The 22,535-nt window shown below is 56.0% G+C and overlaps 9 protein-coding genes across 9 annotated transcripts; 1 reads left to right on the forward strand and 8 right to left on the reverse strand.

Annotated features, from left to right (window-relative positions):
* Positions 1-743: 743 nt before the first annotated feature.
* DICSQDRAFT_150533 (subtilisin-like protein) lies at positions 744-3,004 on the reverse strand (the record flags this gene model as incomplete). The annotated part of the gene is made up of 8 exons (XM_007370965.1): positions 744-983; positions 1,048-1,489; positions 1,546-1,689; positions 1,747-1,934; positions 1,990-2,091; positions 2,143-2,305; positions 2,423-2,688; positions 2,750-3,004. 8 exons carry the CDS (start codon positions 3,002-3,004, stop codon positions 744-746), a joined length of 1,800 nt encoding a protein of 599 aa, XP_007371027.1.
* A 694-nt stretch (positions 3,005-3,698) lies between these two features.
* DICSQDRAFT_113317 (acyl-CoA N-acyltransferase) lies at positions 3,699-4,968 on the reverse strand. Its single transcript, XM_007370966.1, has 9 exons — positions 4,906-4,968; positions 4,824-4,853; positions 4,723-4,770; positions 4,533-4,673; positions 4,385-4,474; positions 4,294-4,326; positions 3,957-4,235; positions 3,865-3,905; positions 3,699-3,788 (listed from the first exon to the last, which is right to left on the reverse strand). Exons 1-7 carry the CDS (start codon positions 4,942-4,944, stop codon positions 4,113-4,115), a joined length of 504 nt encoding a protein of 167 aa, XP_007371028.1. The 5' UTR covers positions 4,945-4,968; the 3' UTR covers positions 3,699-3,788; positions 3,865-3,905; positions 3,957-4,112.
* Positions 4,969-5,069: 101 nt separating this feature from the next.
* DICSQDRAFT_113318 (NAC-domain-containing protein) lies at positions 5,070-6,310 on the forward strand. Its single transcript, XM_007370967.1, has 3 exons — positions 5,070-5,191; positions 5,370-5,546; positions 5,760-6,310. The coding sequence occupies exons 1-3, from the start codon at positions 5,137-5,139 to the stop codon at positions 6,062-6,064; spliced, it is 537 nt and encodes a 178-aa protein (XP_007371029.1). The 5' UTR covers positions 5,070-5,136; the 3' UTR covers positions 6,065-6,310.
* A 205-nt stretch (positions 6,311-6,515) lies between these two features.
* DICSQDRAFT_71899 (WD40 repeat-like protein) lies at positions 6,516-9,306 on the reverse strand (the record flags this gene model as incomplete). The annotated part of the gene is made up of 14 exons (XM_007370968.1): positions 6,516-6,815; positions 6,892-7,020; positions 7,078-7,267; positions 7,341-7,567; positions 7,644-7,816; positions 7,870-7,939; positions 7,998-8,156; positions 8,218-8,237; positions 8,287-8,377; positions 8,426-8,489; positions 8,542-8,604; positions 8,832-8,901; positions 8,955-9,079; positions 9,194-9,306. The coding sequence occupies 14 exons, from the start codon at positions 9,304-9,306 to the stop codon at positions 6,516-6,518; spliced, it is 1,794 nt and encodes a 597-aa protein (XP_007371030.1).
* A 279-nt stretch (positions 9,307-9,585) lies between these two features.
* Positions 9,586-11,284, reverse strand: DICSQDRAFT_113325 (uncharacterized protein; the record flags this gene model as incomplete). The annotated part of the gene is made up of 3 exons (XM_007370969.1): positions 9,586-9,793; positions 9,847-10,729; positions 10,782-11,284. The coding sequence occupies 3 exons, from the start codon at positions 11,282-11,284 to the stop codon at positions 9,638-9,640; spliced, it is 1,542 nt and encodes a 513-aa protein (XP_007371031.1). The 3' UTR covers positions 9,586-9,637.
* A 1,111-nt stretch (positions 11,285-12,395) lies between these two features.
* Positions 12,396-13,657, reverse strand: DICSQDRAFT_175096 (uncharacterized protein; the record flags this gene model as incomplete). The annotated part of the gene is made up of 6 exons (XM_007370970.1): positions 12,396-12,422; positions 12,476-12,569; positions 12,640-13,077; positions 13,135-13,148; positions 13,201-13,256; positions 13,318-13,657. The coding sequence occupies 6 exons, from the start codon at positions 13,655-13,657 to the stop codon at positions 12,396-12,398; spliced, it is 969 nt and encodes a 322-aa protein (XP_007371032.1).
* Positions 13,658-14,609: 952 nt separating this feature from the next.
* On the reverse strand, positions 14,610-15,411 carry DICSQDRAFT_175097 (uncharacterized protein; the record flags this gene model as incomplete). Its single annotated transcript, XM_007370971.1, has 5 exons — positions 14,610-14,927; positions 14,990-15,096; positions 15,144-15,202; positions 15,268-15,309; positions 15,365-15,411. The coding sequence occupies 5 exons, from the start codon at positions 15,409-15,411 to the stop codon at positions 14,610-14,612; spliced, it is 573 nt and encodes a 190-aa protein (XP_007371033.1).
* A 2,638-nt stretch (positions 15,412-18,049) lies between these two features.
* Positions 18,050-19,355, reverse strand: DICSQDRAFT_71883 (uncharacterized protein; the record flags this gene model as incomplete). The annotated part of the gene is made up of 2 exons (XM_007370972.1): positions 18,050-18,339; positions 18,377-19,355. 2 exons carry the CDS (start codon positions 19,353-19,355, stop codon positions 18,050-18,052), a joined length of 1,269 nt encoding a protein of 422 aa, XP_007371034.1.
* An 831-nt stretch (positions 19,356-20,186) lies between these two features.
* DICSQDRAFT_71908 (uncharacterized protein) lies at positions 20,187-20,804 on the reverse strand (the record flags this gene model as incomplete). The annotated part of the gene is made up of 1 exon (XM_007370973.1): positions 20,187-20,804. A coding segment is annotated over one exon (618 nt), but the record flags the coding sequence as incomplete, so codon positions are not given.
* Positions 20,805-22,535: the final 1,731 nt, after the last annotated feature.

Genomic DNA, 22,535 nt, shown 5'->3' on the forward strand with positions numbered 1-22,535 from the left:
TGTCACACGAAAGAGGCTTCCCATGCCCTCACTCCCCTTATGGCTTAGTCCCACCTTCGTCGGCATCTATGGCCCCCGGAAACTACCTCTGTGCTGGTATGGGTATCACTTTCTCCCCCGTCGCATCTATAAATACGCCGAGCGTATTGATCTCGGGGCGTACTGACGCGAAAATTGCCTTAGGTTGAAGGCGGGGGATCTGCACGCGTCCCAGACTTGAGTCAATTTCACTGATTGGTTCTAGAAGAGATCTGGCCTCGAAATCCACCTCAGGCAAGTGTGGAGATTCGAGGAGTATCTTGACTTTCTTCTGGATCCAACCACGAGCTCTTGAACATCAACGACGACAAATAAGGTCAAGCGTGGGATCTGTTGGACGACATAGAGTACCCATGGGAGTATCAGCCGCATTGGTACCTCGGCCAAGAGATTAGACGTGCGTGCATGAAGTTTCCTTGTCGGTCGAAGCCTTCTGACGTTCATGCTAGTATGAGAGTGTGCGGCTTTCAGGCTCTCGCCCTCCAACCTCTCGAACCGACACGTCAGCCACCCAGACGATTGAGAGGAACGCTAGACAGCTTCAATCGAGGCTGCTCTGCTCGCTAGCCATTCAGCACACGGTATTGTCAATAGTTCGCACTCCGACGTACATCTTCTGTGGTGCCTTGAAGGCCTTCGGGGTCATTCCCATTTGTGAGTCCCAAACATCAGACTAGTTATTGTAGTCGGCGCAATCAGAGCCCCTACTGCATAAGTATTGAGAGCAGTATGAGAGGTACAAAGTAAGTCAAGTTGGGAACGATTGCCGAACCCGCCCCATTGTCCTTCTGTGCGTGATCTGGTATTGCCTGAGGAGCCTGCGGGGTCGGGGCTGGGGTTGAGATTGAGGACGACCTCGGGTTCGACGCCGTGGACAAGTGAATGGTGCCATTGGAAACAACGCTCAGCAGCTTGTTGAAGTCCGGCGTGCCTAACCCAGTAACCTGAATTCGCACGCCACCAGAATTAATATCCCTTCTGCCAAGATTGCACAACGCAACTACGTACCGGATCCCATCCAGCGGCTGCTTGAAAGCCCTCCGTACCACAGCCAGGGTTGCTCCCTGTCGTGATGTCGTTGAACGCAGAAACGCCGCTCGAGTAGAGCAATGGGTTGAGGAACCCCAAAGGGCTCTTCCCAGCATTGAGCAGCTGGTCGTTCAACAGAGCGACCACGCTCGCGAATGCCGGCGCTGACGCGCTGGTCCCATTGACGAGCACGTCCTGCCCGTTGACCTTGATAGCAAAATTCACACCTTGCATCGACACATCCGGGTACGCACGTCCCGAAGCGTCGAACAGTCCGGCATTTGTTGAATTGAGCTTCTTCAAATACGCCGCCACGGCGTCTTTCTGGTAGTCCGGGCAGGTAAAGGTGTTGGAGAAGCCCCCGCCTGAGAACGAAGCCGCGGTCTCCGGGATGTTGGCGGTGCTACCGACTGCGGTCACACTGGAATGAGGTTCAATTTTCTGCTCAGACGAGGTGTCGGAGAGCAGGATACTCACTACGGGCAGCTCGCGGGGAATGACGGTTGGAGTGCCTTCCCTGCGGAGCACGTCACCGAGTTCCCGGCGACTCCGTTGTCCCCTGTTGAGAATATGACCGTTGTCCCTCGAGCACCCAACTGCATGTAATAGTTGCAGAGCATCCTGACGGTGACATCTCTCCATTGACGTCAATTTGCAGATCGGGAACGAGACACTCACGTTTGCATGTCCACGCTATCTGGCTCCTCGATGAAGCCCGCACTCGTAGAGAGAACCAATGGAACCTGATCTTGTTTGAGCAAGAACTGTGCCATAGCAACAAAGTCGCTCATTTGCGAGCTGGACGAAGAGAGCAGAGTAGTCGAAACGTTCGTCGCCAAACCTGCGGTGTATTGCACGTCGAGGCTCTACGTCGCTGAAGTGAGCCGCAGTCCATGAGCGAATCTCGAGACAAGTGCGTACCCCTTCGATAGTGGCCGATTGAGAGTTGAGCTGGGTCCCGTCGAGGGATGTGGTACTCAACGTCCCGTTGGGGAAGTCAGGACGCTGAGCTGCAAGGAAACTCTGACAATTTCTTTGAGTGAAGGCTGTGGTGTCGAGCATGCAAACACGTACGGAGAGATCTGCTTGCGTTGCCATGTTACTATTGAAGCCGCCTACGAAGATGCTGTTGTTTGCTGCCGTAGCAGGAGCTGATGGGATGTTGTACAGTGCTTGAAGGCAGCTTGGGGTCATCCTCTGGTCGCAGCTTGCAGGAACGTCTTCTCTCCTGGGGGAGCTGCGCTGTTCTGTGTTCGCCGGATGTACAATCTTGACAGCAGCTGCACCGACGGTCGGGGCCGTGAACCTGCGCAATGATGAGCAGTTGAGAGTGCATTGCAGTGTCAGTGCTTACTGCGTAGTCGGATACACAAATGCGATGTGCTCATGCAGGTGCGCCGGGAGAGAATACGAAAGCGTGCGTGTCATAATCATATTCGTAGCGTCGTGAACATAAGGAGTGAAATTAGCCGCGAGTAAGACGTTCGCGCGTGCAATTGGGAGCTCAAGATCTAGCGTGTCCCCGGATCCGGACTGCGCAGTTGGGGTGATCCCATTCGATGTCAGCCAGTTCATCACCGCCTTCGTACTGTCGGGCCTTGGCGCTGCAAATTGCTCAACCTGGATACCCACGTAATTGAGCTGAACACGACTGCGTGTCTCGGAGAGCCGAGCTGCTTACCTCATGTTTGGAGAGATGTCGACCATAATTGGCGCTTGACGGATGACTGACATCGAGGAGCGCGGCCTGAAGTCCGGAAAGGTCAGGTTGTGTTATGGCGATAGTCAGTCGTAGCGTGTCTTCAGAGACGTGGCCTAATGAGAACCCTGAGGGAGGACCCGGACGCTGGCTGCGAACGACCAATTCCAAGGGGGTGGTTGTGGGCCTGCCCCAGACCACCGGAAGAAGGAACAAGAGCAGGCCCGCTGCAACCATATTGAAAAAAACGAAAAAAAGACGAACGGAGAAGGAAGAATAAGGGAGGGGTCGCCACGAGCCAGGGACGCTCAGGGCTAGGCCCGTGTTGCACTTTATAAAGAACGTGGATTGGAGCACGCGGCAAACATCTCCGCGATCAAATAACGCACTAAATGTACTGCTTGACCAGCGTATAGGTATACTGCATGCCACTGGTCAATGGCGTATCCACACCGGGGGCATCGACCTGTGGCATATCGTGTCCCATTGCAACCCCATCGTAATCAGAAACACTGTAGGTGAATCACCTAGTTGGGCATCCCATCGTAATCCTCTTTGGGAGGTTTGATAAAACCGTGTTATATGCTGATTTTATTCGATGTGCAGTGTGCGGCTGACGTGGGATCAATGTGGGACGCGGCGAGACATGGTTGTCTCAACGTGGCTCGGATCACGATACCTCTACGATGGGACACGTTGTCCTATAGTCCAATGCCCACGGTGCCATCTATCCAATGGTCAGTCATGGACGCATCCAGGGTGATCAGGAAAGCAGGGACGTGAAACGCGCTTTTTTCTGTAGTGAATCAGTCTGCAACACCGCACCGGCTCAGGTGTGGTACGTGAGAGGCGGATGCGATACTGGGGATATGTTCGGTCTACGGTCACGCCGGGTAGGTGTCTACTTTGATTGTCGATGGCACTCGGGCGTCTCATGTGGAGATGACACGGACAACACAACGTCGACGAATGATGCCTGGACGTCCGGGCTATAGCTACACAATGCATCATACTGCTTTCCCTGCAGTAGGCGTGAGGTATCCGGGAGTGAAGTCAGCTAACTAGGGCAGAATGGACGAGTACGAATGGCCACACACCGCGAGAACATGCGCTGTTGGGATCGAATTGTTGGCGCGTGCTGCGGGATGACAAACTGAGTATTAATATGACAACACTGTGCAGAACGCACCATCGTCATCAGACCGTAGCTCTTGCCATTGGGTGGGATATCTAAGACGCATTACTGGCAGGATAGCTCACGGACCGAAGGGAGCAATAGCAATACGTCTATACAGCTACGTGTTGCTACGTTTTTACGCACCGCATTCCTATGCTAGTCACCTGGCTATGCCCGGCGAAACTTCCGCAAGTTCTCAATCTGGGACCCCTCGAGGCGCATGCCTTGCCATTCCGACATAGCCTTCGCCCCGAGCGTCTTTTCGTAGAAGTCGATCGATGGCTGGTTCCACTGCACGTTCCTCCCCAGTTAGGCTGTACACTGCCTAGTGACATAGAGCTCGACAGACCTTGAGCACCTGCCAATCTATACGTGCGCAATCCTATGGCAGACGCAGTGAGGGTCCTACAATATGTCTGCGGGTCGTCATGAATGCCCACCTTCTCTTCTGCAACCTTACCGAGCTCGGCGAAAAGCGCCTTACCGACGCCCTTTCCTCGAGCGGCTGGGTCAACGAAGAGGTCCTCGAGCTGCGCATGTTCGTAAGTCAGATACGTGCGCAAGATGTAGAGATGCGAGATGCCGCACGTATATTCCCGGCTTTCCGGTCCACGTAGAGTAGTTGAAGAAATACATGGCCATCCCGATGGCCTTGCCTGGGGCTTCAGGCGTGCCCTCGAACGCAAGGAGAGTGTGCGCGTAGTTGTGCTCAAAGAGGTTCCGCCGATACTTGAAGTGCTGGTCAGGAAATCCCATGGTGTCTCAGGAAGCCGCTCACGAGTTCAGGAGTCGCTTTTACGGACTCTGGCTCTTTCTCGTACTCTGCCTACAATTTGTGAGAAATGACTCGGGGAATCGTAGTGCAAGACGGGAACGCACCAGCGCGCGTACAAGCTGCAAGATCTCATCCTAGAGCGTTTATCAACGCAAATCACGTATTTATGTGTGCATATATGCATACCACGTCCTCGACGGTGGCAAGACGGATAAAGTAGGCCATGTCGAACGCAAATCTGGGCGCCAGCTACTGTGCAAGGAGGAGGAACTCGTTAAGCGCTGTACTCGCGTGGCTGAATGGGCTGATTGTATGGTCATGTTTTGTCACAAACCTTAATCTTTTGTGCAGGCTGCCAGTCGCCTCAACCCCGCCGCCCGAGCTCGACGACGACCCCGATCCACAACATTCTTCATCATGGACCCCGCAAAATTGGCCAAGCTGCAGGCCCAGGCCGCGGCCAACAGGATCGGTGCGTTTTTTCTGCGTCCGATGCCGACCCCTTTTGCCCTCGCGAGCAGTAGAGAGACAGAGACTGGCGGATGATACGGACAGGTTGAGGCGGCGAGTGGGCGAAGAGTGATATGAGGGCAAAAGGGGTACATGGATCACACGAGTACTCACGCGAGCGTACGGAAATATCTGTGTAGGCGGTAAGGGGACCGTGCGCCGCAAGATCGTGCGGAAGACGAAGCCGTCGACCGCGCAGGACGACAAAAAGCTGCAGGGCGCGCTCAAGAAGCTCAACGTCCAGCCTATCCCTGGCGTTGAGGAGGTCAACATGTTCCGCGAGGACGGCAATGTTCTCCACTTCAGCACGCCTAAAGGTGCGTCGCGTCTCCGGCTTTCCCTCACTTACCTTCCCCTCTTTCCGCTCCTGGACCTTGATATTATCATAAACCACGCACGGCTGCGCAGCTGGGCGTGTATGCTTCGGCAGCAGTAGCTTTAGCATCGCGCAGATCCGTTCTGCATATACAACTTCACTCATTATCGCTTATTCGTCTGAGGCGCCTAACACTCACGCTGGTACTGTATAGTGCACGCGGCAGTTGCCGCCAACACCTTCGCCGTTTACGGCGCCGGGCACGTGAAAGAGCTCACAGAGCTTGTCCCCAGTATCCTCAACCAGCTCGGCCCCGACTCACTCGCATCGCTTCGCAAGCTCGCCGAGTCGTACCAGGCGATCCAGCAGAGCCAGCAGCGGCCACCAGCTGGCGGTGCGGACGACGACGATGACGACGTTCCCGACCTTGTCGACAACTTCGATGCCGTCGAGGACAAGCCCGCCGCCGAGGGTGAGGCCGAGAAGGAGGAGAAGAAGGAGCTTCAGGAGCTCGAGTGAGCGAGCGGTTCGGTCGCTGATATCACGGCCTTCACACCGACGTAGTAGTATCTGTGCCTTTTTGCTCTGCTCCTGCTCCTCCGACTCCTTTCCTTCTGCCTTCTGTATGTCGTATGAGCAGCGCCCCTCCTCGTTTCCCCCGTACTTGCCATCTGCTCGCTCTAGCTAGCCACTGTCATTTCTAGGTACCCGCTGTCTCCCGCACACGACTGTCAATGACTGCATTGTAAACTGACCGCAAATGCTGTATACTGCATCTCACTCACGAATGTGTGCTCGCTGATGCTGTCCTGGCCGACAAGGTCAGCGATGACGAGGGAGTACAATGCTTCGAAGTTCGCAACAGTACAATATCTCTTGTCGCCCTAACTTTACATTTACATGGCATGATTCCGGTTCCTTCATCGATCCCCTCCTCAAGCAAGCCCATCTTCAAATCGCACACAACACCCTACGCATGGAACGTCACGTTCCACACCCTCACAGATCCGTCCGCCCCGGCGCTCGCGAGCTCCCCGTCCTTCAGCCAGAAGACAGCGTTGACCCCGCCTGGAGAGGCGTTTTTGATCGCGATGTTCTTCATTGGCTTCTCGGCGCTCCAGACGTAGACATGCGTGTCGAGCGAGCCGGACGCGCAGTGCTTCCCGTCGGCGGTCCAGGAGAGCGAGTTGATCCTCCCGCTGTGGAAGGACCAGCGCGAGGTGACGAGCTTGTGCGCCGCGGCGTCGAATAGCGCGATCTTCCCACTCGACTGCGCGCGGGGTTATCAGGTCAAAATCGCCAGGAGACATGGGGACGGGACGGGCATAGAAGGGATGAGCACTTACGTCGCCAGAGGCGAGGAGCTTGCCATCGGGCGAGAACGCGAGCGCGCTCACGGTGCCCTTGTTGCCCTCGAGCGTCGCCTTCTCCGAGAGTGCCTTCCCGTCCCAGCTGTACAGCCGCACCTTCTGGTCCTGTTTTGGACATACCGTCCGTCAGCGGGGGAGACAAAAAAGCAGGAGGGGACGCACCTCTCCGCCGACGGCGACTTGCGAGCCGGACGCGGCGATCGCGCTCGGGGAGTACTTGAGCGGGAGGTCAAACACCTTTTGGTTCGACCGCACGGCTTCGACGCTCTCCACTTCCGCGACGAACACCGTCGAGTCGCCGCTGACCGCAACACCGGCCTTGGGCTGAGCGGCGGTCGAGAACGACGCGGGCCTGTCTCGCCAAGATTGTTCAGTTCATCTCTCATCCTCTCGTCCGCAGAACAGATTGATGGATCGGGACTCACGTGTAGGCCTTGCCGTCGATCTCGCGCAGACGGTCGTCGAAGCCGACCGAGTGCACCGTGCCCGAGGGGGACGCGCTGAGGCCGGCGACGAGGCTCGCGTGCGCGTCCCCGCCGACGTACTCGTACTCGTTCGCGAACGAGAGCACACGCCCGTCGGCGGTGCCGACGATGAACGTCGCGTCAGACGAGGGCGCTTTGATCGCGGATGTGATCGCCTTTTGCGGGCCCTGTGATGGACATGGGAGCGCGAATTTGGTTCAGTATGGAAGACGGCAGGGAGAGTACAAGATGTGAAGGACACACGTAGAGGACGCGCGCGGGCTTGTTTCCAACGCGCTTATCGAACACGTTCAGGTCCCCGGATATGGAGAGCGAGACGATGTGGTCACCCGCGGTCCAGGTGTTGCCAACTTGCTGGTGGTTCACCCCGGAGCCGAGCGTCCAGGTGGTCTGTGCCTTCTTTGTCTCTACGTCCCCTGCACGGTGCTGGGTTAGCAAAGGCCAACAGGTAGTGGAGGACGGACCGTACAGAGCTTGACCGTGCCGTCGGCCGCGGAGGTGACGAGCGACTTGCTGTCGGGGCTCCAACTGACGGCCATCTATGGTTTGCCGCAATTGAATTCACGGCGAGGGAAAGGAAGGCAGATCAGTGCTTACGACGCTACCAGTGTGTGGACTGTCGGTGAACTCGCCGAGAGTATCTCCGGTCTTGCCGTCGTAGACGAAGATCTTGTAGTCCGAGCCTACACTAGCGAAGTGGTCTCCAGAGGAAGCGTATCGGACATCCTGGACGAACTTCGTGTGTGTCTTGATAGTCTGAAAATGTTACTTGCATGAGAGACCTTCATCCCATCTGCGACTGTCTACCTGTTCTGACCTTGTCGTACTTGAAAGGCACTCCTGTATAGTGATTCAGTCGGTAGAGCAAGTAAGACGGGGATGAGACGCTGACCTTGGTGGAACACGATAGTCGCATCATCTGCAGCAGTCGCAGCGCGGAATGGCCGCTGTTGCCTGATACTGACGGCGTTGATGGTCTTCGACAGCCCTCAGCGGCGGTGCATGGTTCGAGTGGTTAAGCTTACCTTTGCATGACCGATGATCTCTCCCGTAGACGAGCCAGTATCGAACATGAACGCATGACCGAACCTACGCAACCAAGCTCGATGCACCTCAGAGTAGCAAATAGAGCTGCACTCACTTGTCTCGACCGTCTCCGACTGCAACGATCCGCTTGCTCTCGCCGTCCCACTCGAGGTCTTTACTTCACCGTCCACAAAGCGCTAAGAATCAGCACGCGCGCGGCCTGAGAGGTTGAGGCCCCGTTCGGTACGTCGGGTTAGAGTACAATAGGCTCAGCTTTCCCCGCCAAACCGCCGTGGCCGCTCGGTGCCCCACTCTCATCACTGAGCGGCTGCGGCGAGTTTGGCTGGTAATCCAACCCCATCCTAATCCTATCCGACGTGCCGAACGGTGCATGAAGGTGCTCACACTTGGCCCGTAATAACCTTGTACTCTCCCTTCAACGTCTGCTCCTCCCCAAGCGTATCCCATATCCTCACTTCGCCGCGCGTCAACTCCCGCTCAACACTCGTGGCTCGTGAAAGGACGGACCGTTTCCCACTACGTCCGCAGATGCGCAGTAGTATCCTGAGGGCGCGATGCGCGCGACAGTCGCGTTGTGTACATGTCCGCTGTAGGCAATCGAGACTGTAGGATCCTGGCCATCGCGTGAGGGGCTCCGAGCACAGTGCAATCACGGAATCACTGACCGACAAGTCACGGATCTGCGATGGACATGCACTGCTCAATACAAAACCGCGCTGTAATGTACAAAGTCCCTACTCACAAACACGGACCGCCCGTTCGTGTATACGATCTTGTCTTTGCTCGAGCTGAGCTTCGTCGGCTGTCCGCGTGCAGTCGCAGGATTTGCGGGGTACAGAGCGCCCTTCCTGAACGACATTGCAGCAGCTCTCCAGATGATTATCTCAGACGGTGATGGTATGTTGGAAGGGATGAGTATAGTTGTGGCTGCGGCGACGGCATCGAGATCGTCGCCGGCGCAGATGTGCCCGATTTGGCAGTAGGGCGCGGTCAGGTGATGTCTTCGACGTATCGCGACGCGCCGTCTGCGACCGCACCCGCGGCGACGAAGACAACGGCGGCACGGCCGATGAGTAATGTACGCGTGGTGTGTCCACTACGAGCATAAGTAAATCAAAGCAAGCATAACCATTCCACTACTACATATACAATGATCCGTCAGATAGCAAGCAACTCCCCAACGTAACAGCTCAATCGTCGACGGGTCTCTCCTCGGCGCTGTAGTTCTTGAAAGGATCCTTCCGCAATGCTTCGGCTTCCGCACTCATCACTGCGTCCTTGACTGCCGGCTTCGGCTTCATCACTGTCCCAGGGACTGCGGCAGAAGGACCGGATGGCGTCGGGGCCTACAGGATGCAACATCAGCGACAGTACTGGAGTGACGTGAGCTGAGACGCACCTCTTCATCTCTGAAGGGCATGAACCTCGGCGTCGAGGGCACGGAAGGTTCAGTCTTAGGCTCTTCCTCATCTTTGAAGACCGCGATAACACTCCTGCCCGCACTTTTACCCTTCCCCTTCTTCGCAGCCGCGTCCACAGGTTCAGATGGGGCTGCCTCATCTTCGTCCCGGAACACCGCAATCGAGCTCTTGCTCGTGGTCCGACTATTGCTGTTCTTTGTCGCAGGCTCTGGCACAGGTTCGTCCTCGTCTCGGAAGATCGGAATAGAGCTTGTGCTCGCCGTCCGTGACTTCTCCTTCTTGGCCGGGGGTACGGGAGGCGGGGGCATCGACGAGGACGAGGAAGATGCGTCCTCCGGCCCAGGGTCGCGGAAAACAGTGATCTTCGAACCGGATGGTGCTCGAGAAGACCGCCCGGCGCGCATCGTCGTCCCAGCGGCCTTGCTCACCTCGACCGCGTTCTCCTTCACACGCGACTTGCGCGTGCCAAGCTCCGACCACGGGGTGGGGTTCATCGCCTGATTCGGATCGTTCTCCGCGTCGCCTGAAGGGTCGACAAAGATGGGCATGCGCGCATTCGGGCGTGGAGGTGCAGGGGCAGAGAACACGTCTTCGGAGACCGAGGGTGCGCGTGTTGAGCCGGAACGTGTTGTGCGCGAGCGTGAGGACGAAGACGACGATGCCGGTGGCTCGCCGAGCACCCTTCGTTTCGCGGATGATTGGGGAATCGCGTCTGGGTCCATTTCGGATGATGAGGACTGGGGGAGTGTTGGGGAGGCCATCATGCGTTTCTGGAACTCGCGATGTTTCGCTTCCAGACGCTCGAGGGGGGCTGCCCTCCGCGCGATGCCCAGGAGGTACGTCTCGTCTGCCTCGACGCGTCTTCACGTGTCTTCAGAGTCACATCACACGCTGTGGGCAGTGGGGGACTCACCGGTTGGCGCGTTCGAGCGCGATCGCGTACTCCTCGTAGAACAGCGCATGGTTTGTCCCGATCTCGTTCACGAGCAAGAACTTGTAGATCACCGTCGGCTTGTCCACGTAGCTCGCATACCGCACCCACAGCTTCAGGTACCTCAGGTCCCCATGCCACTTCCCGCCCCTGTCGTCCTTGAGCACGCGCGTCGCCTCCTCCAGGAGTTCGAGCAGGCCGGACTCCGCCGAGTGGCCCTGCGGGTAGTTCTCGACCGTCCAGTCGACGAAGCGAGAGTAGACCTCGAGCGGGTCTGCATCGTCCGAGTCGTCTTCGAGGGCGAGCTCGACGTTTGTGCGGTGACGCTTGCGTGCGTCGGCGAGACGGACCTCGCGCTGGGCGTGCGGGGTGGAGAGGATGGCGGAGAGAGCGGTGACGCGCCGGCCGGCGGCGAGGGGCTGGATGTTCTCCTTTGCGGCTTCGAGAACGTCGCAGTCGACGATGGGGGTGAATACGTCGGCCATCTTGTAGTGGTGGTCACAAAGCAAGCCGAGCAAGCCTCGAGGTCCAACCTCCCAACGGTCAACCTGGTTGTATTGTCGGCTTTAAACGCTTGTTATTAGGCAGACCCCCTATAGATGCATGGCCCTAACCCTTCCCTAGGGTTGACGTTGCTTCCTGACCCCCAGTGAGAATCGACACGGTTACGGTCGATATCATTCGATATCATTCGATTTGCGCCGTGCGCAGTCGGGTAAAACGGCCCTTTACGAAATCTGGACTATTCCCGACTTTTTTCGGATTGAGCAGTATGAGGTCGCGCAAGGCCTCCGATACAGAACTACGCCTGTCGATTTGGGTCGACTGCCGCCGTTAGCAACCGGGTTCGCTCGAGCATGTTGGGGGCTGATTTGTCTAGGGCCGGTCCTATCCGAAACACGCTATTGGATGATACTCGTGCAATGGCTGTATTCAGTCGTATAGAGTCGTAATACTACACATTACAATACAGGTACAATCGGACGCGTTCGGAAAGAGCTGTATACCACCGGCTATGGTAGGGCGCACTTGGGTTCAGTACATCACAGGCGACTCCCGCTGCACTTTGCCTAGTTAGACGTGCCACATTTGTCGTGGCGGGGCTACCTCACTGGTGGGTATGCATCACGAACTTGAACCGGAGCTCGTGAGCTGTCGGACGCGGATAAGCAGACCGGGGGGTGATGTAGAGACCAGGTGGCGAAGGAGCGGCGGTTCGAGTCGAAGCGTCGGGGAACGAGAGTTGACAGCGAGACAAAGTGCATCACAGACTTGAACCGGGGCTCGTGAGCTGTCGGACGCAGATAGCCACAGTGAGAGCATATGTGGAGACGAGGCGGGGAAGGAGCGGCAGTGTTCAAGTCGAAGCGTGGGCGAACGATTCTCAACAGCGAGACACAGTGCATTCCGAACTTGGACCGGAGCTCGTGAGCTGTCGGACGCAGATAGCCAGAGTGAGGGCAGATGTGGAGACGAGGCGGGGAAGGAGCGGCAGTGTGCAAGTCGAAGCTTGGGAGAACGAGAGTGGAGAGCGAGACAAAGTGCATCACGAAGCGCAGGTGTGCAGTCGTGCACCTGACAACAGCGTTGCAAAGATCATTGTTGGTATTCGCGGGCTGCCTTCTGTTTGGGGGTTTCTAATCAGATGTGGGTAGAGATCAATAAGGCGAACGCACCTTGCGATCTGTGGGACCCATCGCCTTGTAGTGCCTTTCGAAATCGGCCTCGGTGCCGGCAGTCTCCTTGTACCAGTGCCTTGCGTATGCCCACCTGATGATAGTTCGATCGAAAGTCAGATGCGGTCAAGAGCGAATGAGGTACGTATTTGGTCCCACGCAACTCCGATGGCGGAGGCCACTGCGGGGCCTTGCGAGGAGGACGAGGTTTTTTGGATGCGGTTGAATTTGTTTGGGTGGGAGGGACGTGCAACGATGTTGCAGCCACGCTCTCGGCAGCGAGGTTGGCGACAGTGTCGCCGACGGAGACCGGGACGTCGGAGGGCACAGGAGGGGCCTCCGAAACGTCATCATGCGCGCGCGGCACGAGCGCGGCTGAATCGGGGTGCTGCGATGGGGTGGGTGGTATGGGCAAGGCGGGATGGTCAACATGAGATGAGGGGGGGTGGTTTTCTGAGGGTGCGAGGGTGAGCGACGACGGCGAGGCAGATGGCAGAGACACTGGGGGGGCTGCTCGGTCAAGGGCTTGCCCGGGCGCAAGGGCTGCTGCTGATGGGGTGGTGAGACTTTCGGGGACGCGCGGGCTGGGTTGCAAAGGAGTCCTGGGTGGGCAAATGATTGTGAGCAGGCGTGCGCGATCATTACACTATGAGACGAACATTGACGTGGATATCTACGGGACGCGGAGTGAGATAGTGGAAAGGCAGTAATTGGTGGAATTTTACCACAGATAGGAGGCTTGGGCCCGCGCGTTGCTTGCCCTTGTCAGGTCGTGGGGTCGCTGCACGCCAAAGGGGACGGGGTATAGTCAGCGCCTGCTCGCCAATGGAAATGATACATACATTTGTCCCCTTGTGGATCGTGCGCCTGCAGGCGAGCACGCTGGGGAGGTTTTTGCGAGGCGATAGCGGGGTCGGCCGGGCGCTTGGAGGGCGGGCGGGGTGAGGGCGGCCGAGGGCGATTGTTGTCCGGGCCGTCGTGGGTGTCGTCCGGAGATTCTTCGTTGTCGGACATGGTGGGCAGGGTATACTTGGCGTCGTTGAGGGTGACGCCGGGGGGACAGATGTTCTCCCACTTGCGCGTGACAGTCTCGTAATAAATGTGCGTCATGAAGAGATTGCCCTTCGCATTGTTGTGGCATAACTGGAACAGAGGGAATCGTTTGCGAAGGGCCGAGTACATCAGGAAAACGTCACGGACTTGTACAGGTACTTGGGGTACTTGGCCAAGTACCTCAAGTATCCCAAGTACCTCAAGTACCCCAAGTCCAATGGACTTGGCCAAGTCGGGTGGGTCGACTTGGCCAAGTACTAGGTACTTGGCCAAGTCCTCCAAGTCCCTGTTCAAGTTCATGCCCAAGTTCACTGTGAGATGTATTGAATAAAGATGATATGCATGGAAGTAAATCAAAGGACAGCTGCTCTTGATTCAAGGTCAAGTGTACAATATTTGTTAGTGGGTGCAGCGGCGGCAAAAAAAAATGCCACCACAGGGAATTGAACCAGCAACCTGCAAATTCAGTGTCCAACACAGCATGTTCAACCACTACACTACAGAAGTGCACACTAAAGCATAGAATAGCAGCCATATATAGCGCTCTTTGCTGGACTCCGAGAAATTCTTCACCATCCTCTCCTGTACCATAGCAGAACTTGGACATCCACCACTGATACCACTATTCTTGAGCATTATCTGGATATTGTACCTCTGTATCACTACTGAAACAAGCACATTGTAACAACTTAAAGTCTTCTATCACATGTTATTGCCCTTCTTCTAATAGACTATAAAGCTGCTTCTACAGCCTTAAAACAGACTGGTTTACAACTAGTGTATGGATGTCTATGATAGATATTATTACATAAGAAGTATACAAGATGTGTGACTGATAGAACACCAATTGCTCAAATTGAGGCCTGAGTATACTGAAGTCAACATGTAAAGTCCAAGTTGTGGCCCAAGTACCCCAAGTACCCCAAGTATATAGACTTGGGTCAAGTCCGTGTACTTGGGACCAAGTACACGGACTTGGGGCCAAGTATATAGACTTGAGTCCAAGTACACGGACTTGAGGCCAAGTACACGGACTTGAGGCCAAGTACACGGACTTGAGTCCAAGTACATGAACTTGGGCTCAAGTATGGGTCCAAGTCCGTGACGTTTTCCTGATGTAGAAGAGCTCCTGAAACCACACATCAGCCTGACGCCATTTCTTGGGCAAGGAATAGTTAGTCGAGATCGCGAGGCTGATCAACTGGCGCGCGAAGTTGCGGGCATCGTTGATGTAGTCACCATCGGCAGGAGTGCCATCAATGTGCTCGATGTACAGGGCGGTGTGGTTCTCGCCCTGGGCTGACTTCTTCCTGCCTCGGATAACTTTGTCACCGATGCGTGTGGCCTTCCCGTTGTTGCGCTTGTATTCGTTCCAGTCTCTCTGCATGAAAAATTTCACCTGGGCAGGGTTTGTTAACATGCATTAGTTACGAAAACGCCTGGATGTGGGGATCGTCGTACATTGGGGAAGAGAGCCTGGTCGCGCGGGCAATCATGGCCAGGGGGCTCTTCAGGCATCAGGGAATCTGTGGGGTTCACAGACTCCATGGCCAATTTCTTGAAGGTGGCTATATGCATGGTCAGAGCGAGACATGGGGGCAGGGGTGAAACTAACACCGGGGGTCTGGAGCGCCATCCGAGGCGTCCGAGGCCTTGGGCCCTTGCGGAAGAGATCTACAGAGTACAGTGCCGTGAGTGAACCAGATGATACCCATCCTGCGTAAGTGTGTTCTACTCACGGCGCATTGTCCGTGCGTGCTTGTAAGACGGCCAGTTGATTGCTAGATGGACGGCACAATTAGATGGCCATGGCGGGGAGACGGCTGCTGGGCGTACCGGACTTGGATGAATTCTTGTTCTAAACGGTGCAGTCGGACTCCCATTTCGACTAAGGCGATGGAGGCATGTGAGGATGCTGAGGAAGTGGAAGAATGGGCGGGCCCCTATTCGAGAGGTGAGTATATGCGCTGTGTTTCATGAAGATAATTACTTGCCAAGTTTTGTAAGGGAGGTGCATTTTGAGACTGATATTCTACAGAGGAATGGTACAGGTCAAGGTGCGGAAAGGCAAAGGGGGCAAAGGGGGAGCGCGAGGGGTCAGCGTGTTGCGACCCACGCTGCCCGGTTTCGCGGTGATGTGAGACATTGGGAATTGCAAAGGATGAGCCATAATGGGAGATCTGGGAGTGAGAGCGAGAGCGAGAGGTGTAAGGATCTCCAGCGCGTGAGCCAGGATACACAGATTGAGACTGAGAACGAGAGCGAGATTGAGAACGAGATCTAGAGGGAGAAGCAGACCGTGATCGAACACGAGAAGGAGGAAAAAAAGGATTGCGGGGTTGGGAAGGAGAGGGCGAGGAGCTCGGCGAATATGCAGGCATCATATGTACAAGGAGCAAAGAGCAGGGTACATGAACGTACTGTGCAAGACGATACTTGGGGCACTCGACAGAGTCGCATACACCTATGTCATATTAGGTAAGGGCGCTAATTAAGGTTGCCTTCGGGATTTGCAGATTATCGTCTTCCGCAAATCCTCTGCAGCACCTGCTTCTCACCGCTTCCCGTCTTGCTCAAATGGAAACCATTAGTGTTGTGCCAGGCCGGGCTTCAAGCCCTGAAGCCCCGGGTACCCGGCCCTCAAAATCCCGACCCAGCCCGGCCCTCCGTCGGGCTTTCAGGGCTTGAGGGCCCGGCTTGGAATTGTGCAAGCCCGAGCCCAGCCCTCAAGCCCGGGCTTGTAGGGGGGGCTCTATATCCAGCTGTATAGAGCCTCGGACAGGTTTCAGGGATGCTTAAAGATGAGTCAAGCTAGGAAACGTCGAGGAAAGCTCACCAAGCTTGACAGCGTTGTTTCCCGGCGGACTCAGAGCATATGGAAGCGGCCAGTCGGGTGAGCGCTGGACCTACCTGATTCGGAACTGCCACCCGCTCACTAGTTTTCTACCGTCCTCTGACTCCTCGCTGCGCGAATGGTGGCTATAATCACGCTGGTTATGTTGTCTTTCAAGTTTACAAGACCTAACTATGAAATAGAGGTAAGTTCCATATGCAGATTACTCATTGATGCGTGATAGACCTCAAGCCCGGGCTTGAGCCTGACCCGACCCGGGCCCAGCCTGAGCCCGCCACTAGGGCCCGGCTCGAGTGTTCAGTGAGCCCGAGCCCTCCAAAGCCGGGCCCTAGCCCGGGGTTTTGAGCCCGGCCCGGCCCTGCACAACACTAGAAACCATACGTCTTCTTCGCGGCATGTGCAAGGCCGGACCCCCCTACTCGGACGAGGTGCCATGGCCAGTCCGTGATTTCTTGACCAGCGTGGAGGCGTATGAAGAACCGGAGTCGCCAAGTGACCCTCCAAAGTACGTTTCGCCATTCACTTTGAACGGCTCAGATGTCTCACTGTTTCACAGTGTTTCCCCAGACGCAGAAAATCCCATAGCCCTTTTGGACGCGTTCGGCATATTCCCACATCGACCTCCCAGCTCAGCTGCCCCGCCCAAAGAACACGTCGTGTACAGGCTTCTCCGGCTCGCCCTTGTTGCCGCGCGCGAGGCTTATCGCTTGGACACCAGGGAGGACGATCCGGAACTGTTAGATAACGATGCTGTGGTGAGCATATTTGTAGAGGTGCGGGATCGATATCAGAGTGTTTGTGAAACGTTGTGGGATGCTTGTCCCCGACGGCAACAAAGGTGAGCAATCATTTCATTCAGTCCATTGAGCTTTCATGCATGAGTGCGTTCAATAGCCAAACTGTTGAAAACAGGGCACGCGGACCACCATCAGGGGTCGACGTGCCCCGGGATACAACCAGGCCTATACCTCTCCCTCGTCCTCCCAATGTGCCCCAATACCCCCCAGCTCCCATGCCTGTGCTCCATTCTGACCCTGCAACAACCCCGATGGCTGCTCCCGCCATACCTCTGTCGCGCAGTGTGGTCTCTGCTTCCCATACGAACCGCCGAGGGAAATCCAAGGACCTGTGGCAGAAAACTCCCTACCCATCTGGGCCTCTCGTTCCTTTCCGTTCATCTGGCTGGACTGACACCCCTGCTCCCAATTCATTATCTGCCTCTGCAGGCGTGCACCCCAAACCTGTGACTAGTGTTTCCATGGAACGGCCCTGCCCGCCGGGCCCTGCGCGGCGCTCGTCATGGGACGACTTCACGACGTCCTCATCTGGTTTCTCTCTTGGACGCTCTCTCTCAGCTTCGACTCCGAGATCTTTGCGGCACAAGTGAACGCCCTGGCCTCCCCATCTGTGCCAGAACAGCAGTACTCTCAGGACTGCTTCCTGTCGTCCTTGCTCAGACGTCTCCTCAACCGTCACTCTGCAAGTATACGTTCGTCATTAGCACAATGCGTAGTCTGTGTGTAGCCTATCTGCCATGCGCGCCAGAAGATGTATGTGGATTGTAATGATATTCATTCTCCATCATCGTCAGATTCCTCTTCATGTGCGAGATTCTCCTCGCGACCGATACATGAATTATCAAACCCCAGTCTATGCATCACGAAGAATCAGTTTGAATACAAATCGGCCGCATGGGGGTCCTCTGCCTCCTCGCGCCTAGGGGGCAGAGGAATCATCGCGACCACCGAGGTGATTTCCTTTGCATCGATGACCTCGCGCGACGCGTCCCCTTGGTAGCGACAGGCTTTGAGAACTCCATAGGTCTCGTGCTGGATGGCTGGGTCGGGAGGCGTGTATACGGAAAGCATCGCCAAAGTCATGTTGACGTCGTCTGTGCCACCATCATCCAACATTTTCCGAAGCCTAAAAAAGTACTGGACCTCAGCGTAGCGATTGTCTGACAGCTGAACAAACATAAAGGAGTCAAAAGCCACTCATCGTGATCGCAGGAGTACGCACCCTGACCATGCGCGAGCGGTAAACGGGGCGCCCGCGTTTCTCACCGGCGCATTCCTTCCATGCCGTGCGCGCAACCTGTCCATTGGGCAGTCGCAAACGTCCCCAGAAGACAAGCCTGGGCGTCCACAGTCCGGAAAAAGTGATATCATGCGCCCTGAGGAAAGTAATTAGTGCCGCTGAGTCGTCCGTGCTCACAACCCGTGGGCTGCGCATGGTGGGATGCATCAAGACGTATTGACCGCCGAGCTCAACGGCGCCGCGTGGCAGCTTCGGAGTGTCCTCGAGAGATTCCGGAAACATGGCGATGAGCGCGCTCACTTGCGCACGCCGCAACCCACGAAGCGACAAGTTTTCGTATGGTTTCGAGTGCGACCCGATTTCGGCTGTAAGATTACCAATGGCGTTTTCGAGTGGCCACTGCGAATGTAACCAAGCTGGGCCGACGCGTGCATTTTCCGGCATGAGATGGACAAGGGCGTGCAAGGCCTGCCGGCAGAAGTGAAGCCGATCGATCCGGCGCGCGTAGTACATCTCCTCAAATTCTTCCACATATTCGAGCAAGAGCATGTGTGCGGGCGGGCGGAGTACGACTGGGGTTTCTACGAGCAGTGCCGTTTGGGCGCCGGCCACCAGTTTACAAAAGTGTGCATAATATTTCGGTTTTTGCACTGCCCAGAGGAAGCCGGGAAGGTAGCCATAGACATAGTACATGTACTCCCAAGCCTTGTAGCCGCTCGAGATCTTCTCGGCCGGGTTCCGCGGAGGATGATCAAAAGACCCAGGGAGATACAGAGACACGTCACCAACAAGTTTCCCATGCGCCTGCCAAGCCTCGTCGCCAGATAAACAAGCCCAGTCCCAGTTCGCAAGAGGATCAGTTTTTTCAGATCGGCTGAGCTTGCCTCGAAGGAGCCCCAGAACTAGTTCAGTGATATTCAGAGTAAGCAAGTGCATGATATCCGCAGGAAAGGTGCCGGGAAAGCCGCAGTTCACGGGAAGTCCCATGAAAATCGACGGCTTAGCGATGCCGGTCTTGAGGCGCCTCCTGTTGTACTGAGTTTGGTTCTGACAGCCCAAAACCTCACCGAGCTGACGCCAGTATCGTTGGGACTGGGTTTCGTCGTTAGGAGGCGGATTGCGGAGGATATAGTCGGGGTGGGTGCTCCCACGGACCTGCTCGTAGTCCGGGTCCACGGGTTTGAGCATCGCAGGATAGTAGTGGCCCCCTCCGCCAGGCTTGCGGCGTCCCTTGATGGGACAAAAGAGCCGACAGCCGTGCGCCCCAGAGTGTCCCACAAGTCCGTTCATATAAGCCATAGCAGGAGTGTCACCAGTAGCAAAGATAATGATCGGCCGCGACTCGATGACCTTTTGCCGATACGAGTCCCAGATTTTGAGCGGTGGATTCTGTAGCGCGGCAACATGATAGAGCCCAGGAAACAGGAAGGAGTCGACGTTCTTTGGCTTCTTCGGTCCCGGGATGAACGCGCCCGGGAGCACGTATCGCTTCTTGTATCGCAGATCGGGAGCCAAATCGAACAGTATCCAGATGTATATCCAACAATCTGATTGCTTAGATTCATATAGCTGTGCACCATCCAGTGAGAACATGAGAACGAGGTCGTCCTCTCGAATGGTGCCAGCCTCGACTAGTTTCAGGTAGTCCTCTGCAAAAAATACGTCTTCGGCGACCTCGACCATCTTCTGCGCGTTCGCCATCTGCAAAAGTCGTTCCATAACCTTCTCGCGATGGCGCATACGCTGCGCGCAATGTCGCGATCGGTAGAGCGCCTGTACCTGCGGCCCTAACGGATGCGTCTGGAACGTCCGACACGCGACACGTTTGCCTTCACGTGTCTCGTACCGAGGGATACCGCAGTCCTTGGCCGGGCAACGATCCAGGTCTGCAAAGGGGCCCGTATACGCTACACAGGTGTCCGGACACATGTCAGTAACGATCGGAACGACACCGCTCAACTCTTGAACCAGTTTTTGCATCGCCTCGTAGCTCGGCAAGGTGAGACCTTCATTGTACTCCATTATGTTCGCCCGACAGTCCCGATAAATTTTTTCAGAGTGGCCCGTGGCGATGAACTGTTTCAGCGCAAGGCGCAGCGCGCGGTTTTCGGGCACCGTAAGATCGGGGAGGTCGCGTTCTGGATTGCGCATCCGTTCGATGGCCTTAGGGTCGAGTCCGGATGCCTCGAGCAACGCGTTTTCGAGACCTGCGATGAAGGCTATAGCCTGCTTGAGATCCTCCAGGGTGGGTGTGGGGAGGACACCTGTCACGTCATGGGCCCCGAATTCCGGTTCCTCTTCCTCAACACCTTTGGCGCGTGGCGGAGCCTCTGGGCTTGGTTCACGTTGAATGGGGTTGGCGATCTCAACTTCCGGTTGATCCATGTCAACTCCCTGAAAGGGAAAGGGATCTTGCGCCTCATTCTCAGGCTGTACAGGGGACGTTAGAGGACCGTCAGCTCTACAATGGACAATACACTCCCTGTCGAGAATCGTATGCTCAGAAAGCACGCGAAGGAGCCGCGTATGTGACATATGCCCACTATGGAAAGCTCGAATCGCGCCGCACGGAGACATGTCCGACATTCATCGAGGCGCACGTCGTCGCATTCTCCATGTGCGCCCCTCTGGACAAACATGGCGAATGCTCGCTTGGCGTGTTCCATGTGTGTATCTGCTCATGAGGGAGCGCCTCACGAGCAGGCACATCACATTGCCTTCAAATTTCAGTTACGCCTGCCCCGGCACGGGCTTGGTGAACGAGTGGTGGAAGCGGGACCTACCTCGCTGATTCCCTCTGGACCCTCGTTGGCAGCTGTGGCCAGGTTAGCCGTACCAAAACCCGAGGAAGAAGGACCCGCGACCATGGCCTGTGGTGTCTAGGGAAACCGATGTCAGCCTTCGAACGAAGGGCTTAGTCAGCATAGCGTCTTGCCTTTGTCTGAGTGCGGCGGCGCTTGTAACCATGGGGCCCTGCTGGATGTATGTCTGTTGTGCCCGAGTCGGCGGACATACCAGCCACGAGGCCTTGTTGGAAAGCCTGTTGGATTGACTGGTCGCGGTAAGGGGCATGGCTGAAATGAGTAGACCGCGACACCTTGGTTGGCTGGCCACCACAATACCGTAGACAGTTGCAAGAGTGCTTTTTACGAGGTGACATCCTGAGGTGTTCCTGAGCAAGAAAACGTGTTGTATGCGCGAGTGTAGACCCCAGCAGTGGTGATTAACAGGCCTGTTAGGAGGGAGCACCAGCGGCGAGCAGAGATCTGGCACGGTGCAGAGAGACAGCAGCACACAAAACTCGAGACAGACCCAAATGTATGCATTACATCGCTCTAGCTAGAGACACTAAGAGACGTCATATCCTTAGAGACATGCACGTCCGATCCGACGACCATAGAGGTACTCAGAGACGTCAAACGGGCGCTAAATGACGCTCATCCCATCCTAATCGACACAGCACGCGTAAATACGGCCATACGCGATCTCACACGCCCCAAATCGATTGAAACCATGCACGTTCTCACTGGGCCTGACCTCCGACCACGATGTCCGGCACTACTGCAAGCTCTGAAGGGCGAAAACCATCTCATCTGCATCTGCACTCACGCATCTTATCAGTGAGATCTCCTCACATCGCCCGCAAGGCTTGACTGCGAAGCGTTTACTGCATGCATGTCGCAATGCGCAACGAGACCATATGCACAGCGCTTGACGGACCTGGGGTAGGATATCCCCGCTCTGCAGCCGGTTTGGCGCACACATTCCCTGATAGACATACGTACAGGGGGAATCTATCACGACAGCCAATGTTCCGGACCCGAACTGGGACAGAGAAATGGCCTGGGAATGGATGCCTGTCACAAGTAATGTCTCAAAGCCTAGCTCCGGACCTGAGCCAGCGGGCGCTCTGATACCATATATAGGATATTGCCACTCCAGACCCTCCAATAAGGAGCATAAACGCTTATGTCATGCGCTTTGTCAGCACTGGTATTCCTTTTCAGGGGGTTTAGCGCCCGCTGGCTCAGGTCCAGAGCTAGGCTTTGAGACATTACTTGTGACAGGCATCCATTCCCAGGCCATTTCTCTGTCCCAGTTCGGGTCCGGAACATT

This window comes from Dichomitus squalens (assembly GCF_000275845.1).
Source record: "Dichomitus squalens LYAD-421 SS1 unplaced genomic scaffold DICSQscaffold_82, whole genome shotgun sequence".
NCBI classification, from domain to species: domain Eukaryota; kingdom Fungi; phylum Basidiomycota; class Agaricomycetes; order Polyporales; family Polyporaceae; genus Dichomitus; species Dichomitus squalens.

Bases quoted from the DNA above. Each gene is read 5' to 3' on its own strand.
- DICSQDRAFT_113317 (XM_007370966.1), bottom strand. From the start codon at position 4,944: ATGGCCTACTTTATCCGTCTTGCCACCGTCGAGGACGTG. The intron at 4,854-4,905 runs GTATGCATATAT...TAAACGCTCTAG, and splicing joins TTGCCACCGTCGAGGACGTG to GATGAGATCTTGCAGCTTGT. The intron at 4,475-4,532 runs GTGCGGCATCTC...GAACATGCGCAG, and splicing joins CCGGAAAGCCGGGAATATAC to CTCGAGGACCTCTTCGTTGA.
- DICSQDRAFT_113318 (XM_007370967.1), top strand. From the start codon at position 5,137: ATGGACCCCGCAAAATTGGCCAAGCTGCAGGCCCAGGCCGCGGCCAAC. The intron at 5,192-5,369 runs GTGCGTTTTTTC...ATATCTGTGTAG, and splicing joins GGCCGCGGCCAACAGGATCG to GCGGTAAGGGGACCGTGCGC. The intron at 5,547-5,759 runs GTGCGTCGCGTC...GGTACTGTATAG, and splicing joins CCACTTCAGCACGCCTAAAG to TGCACGCGGCAGTTGCCGCC.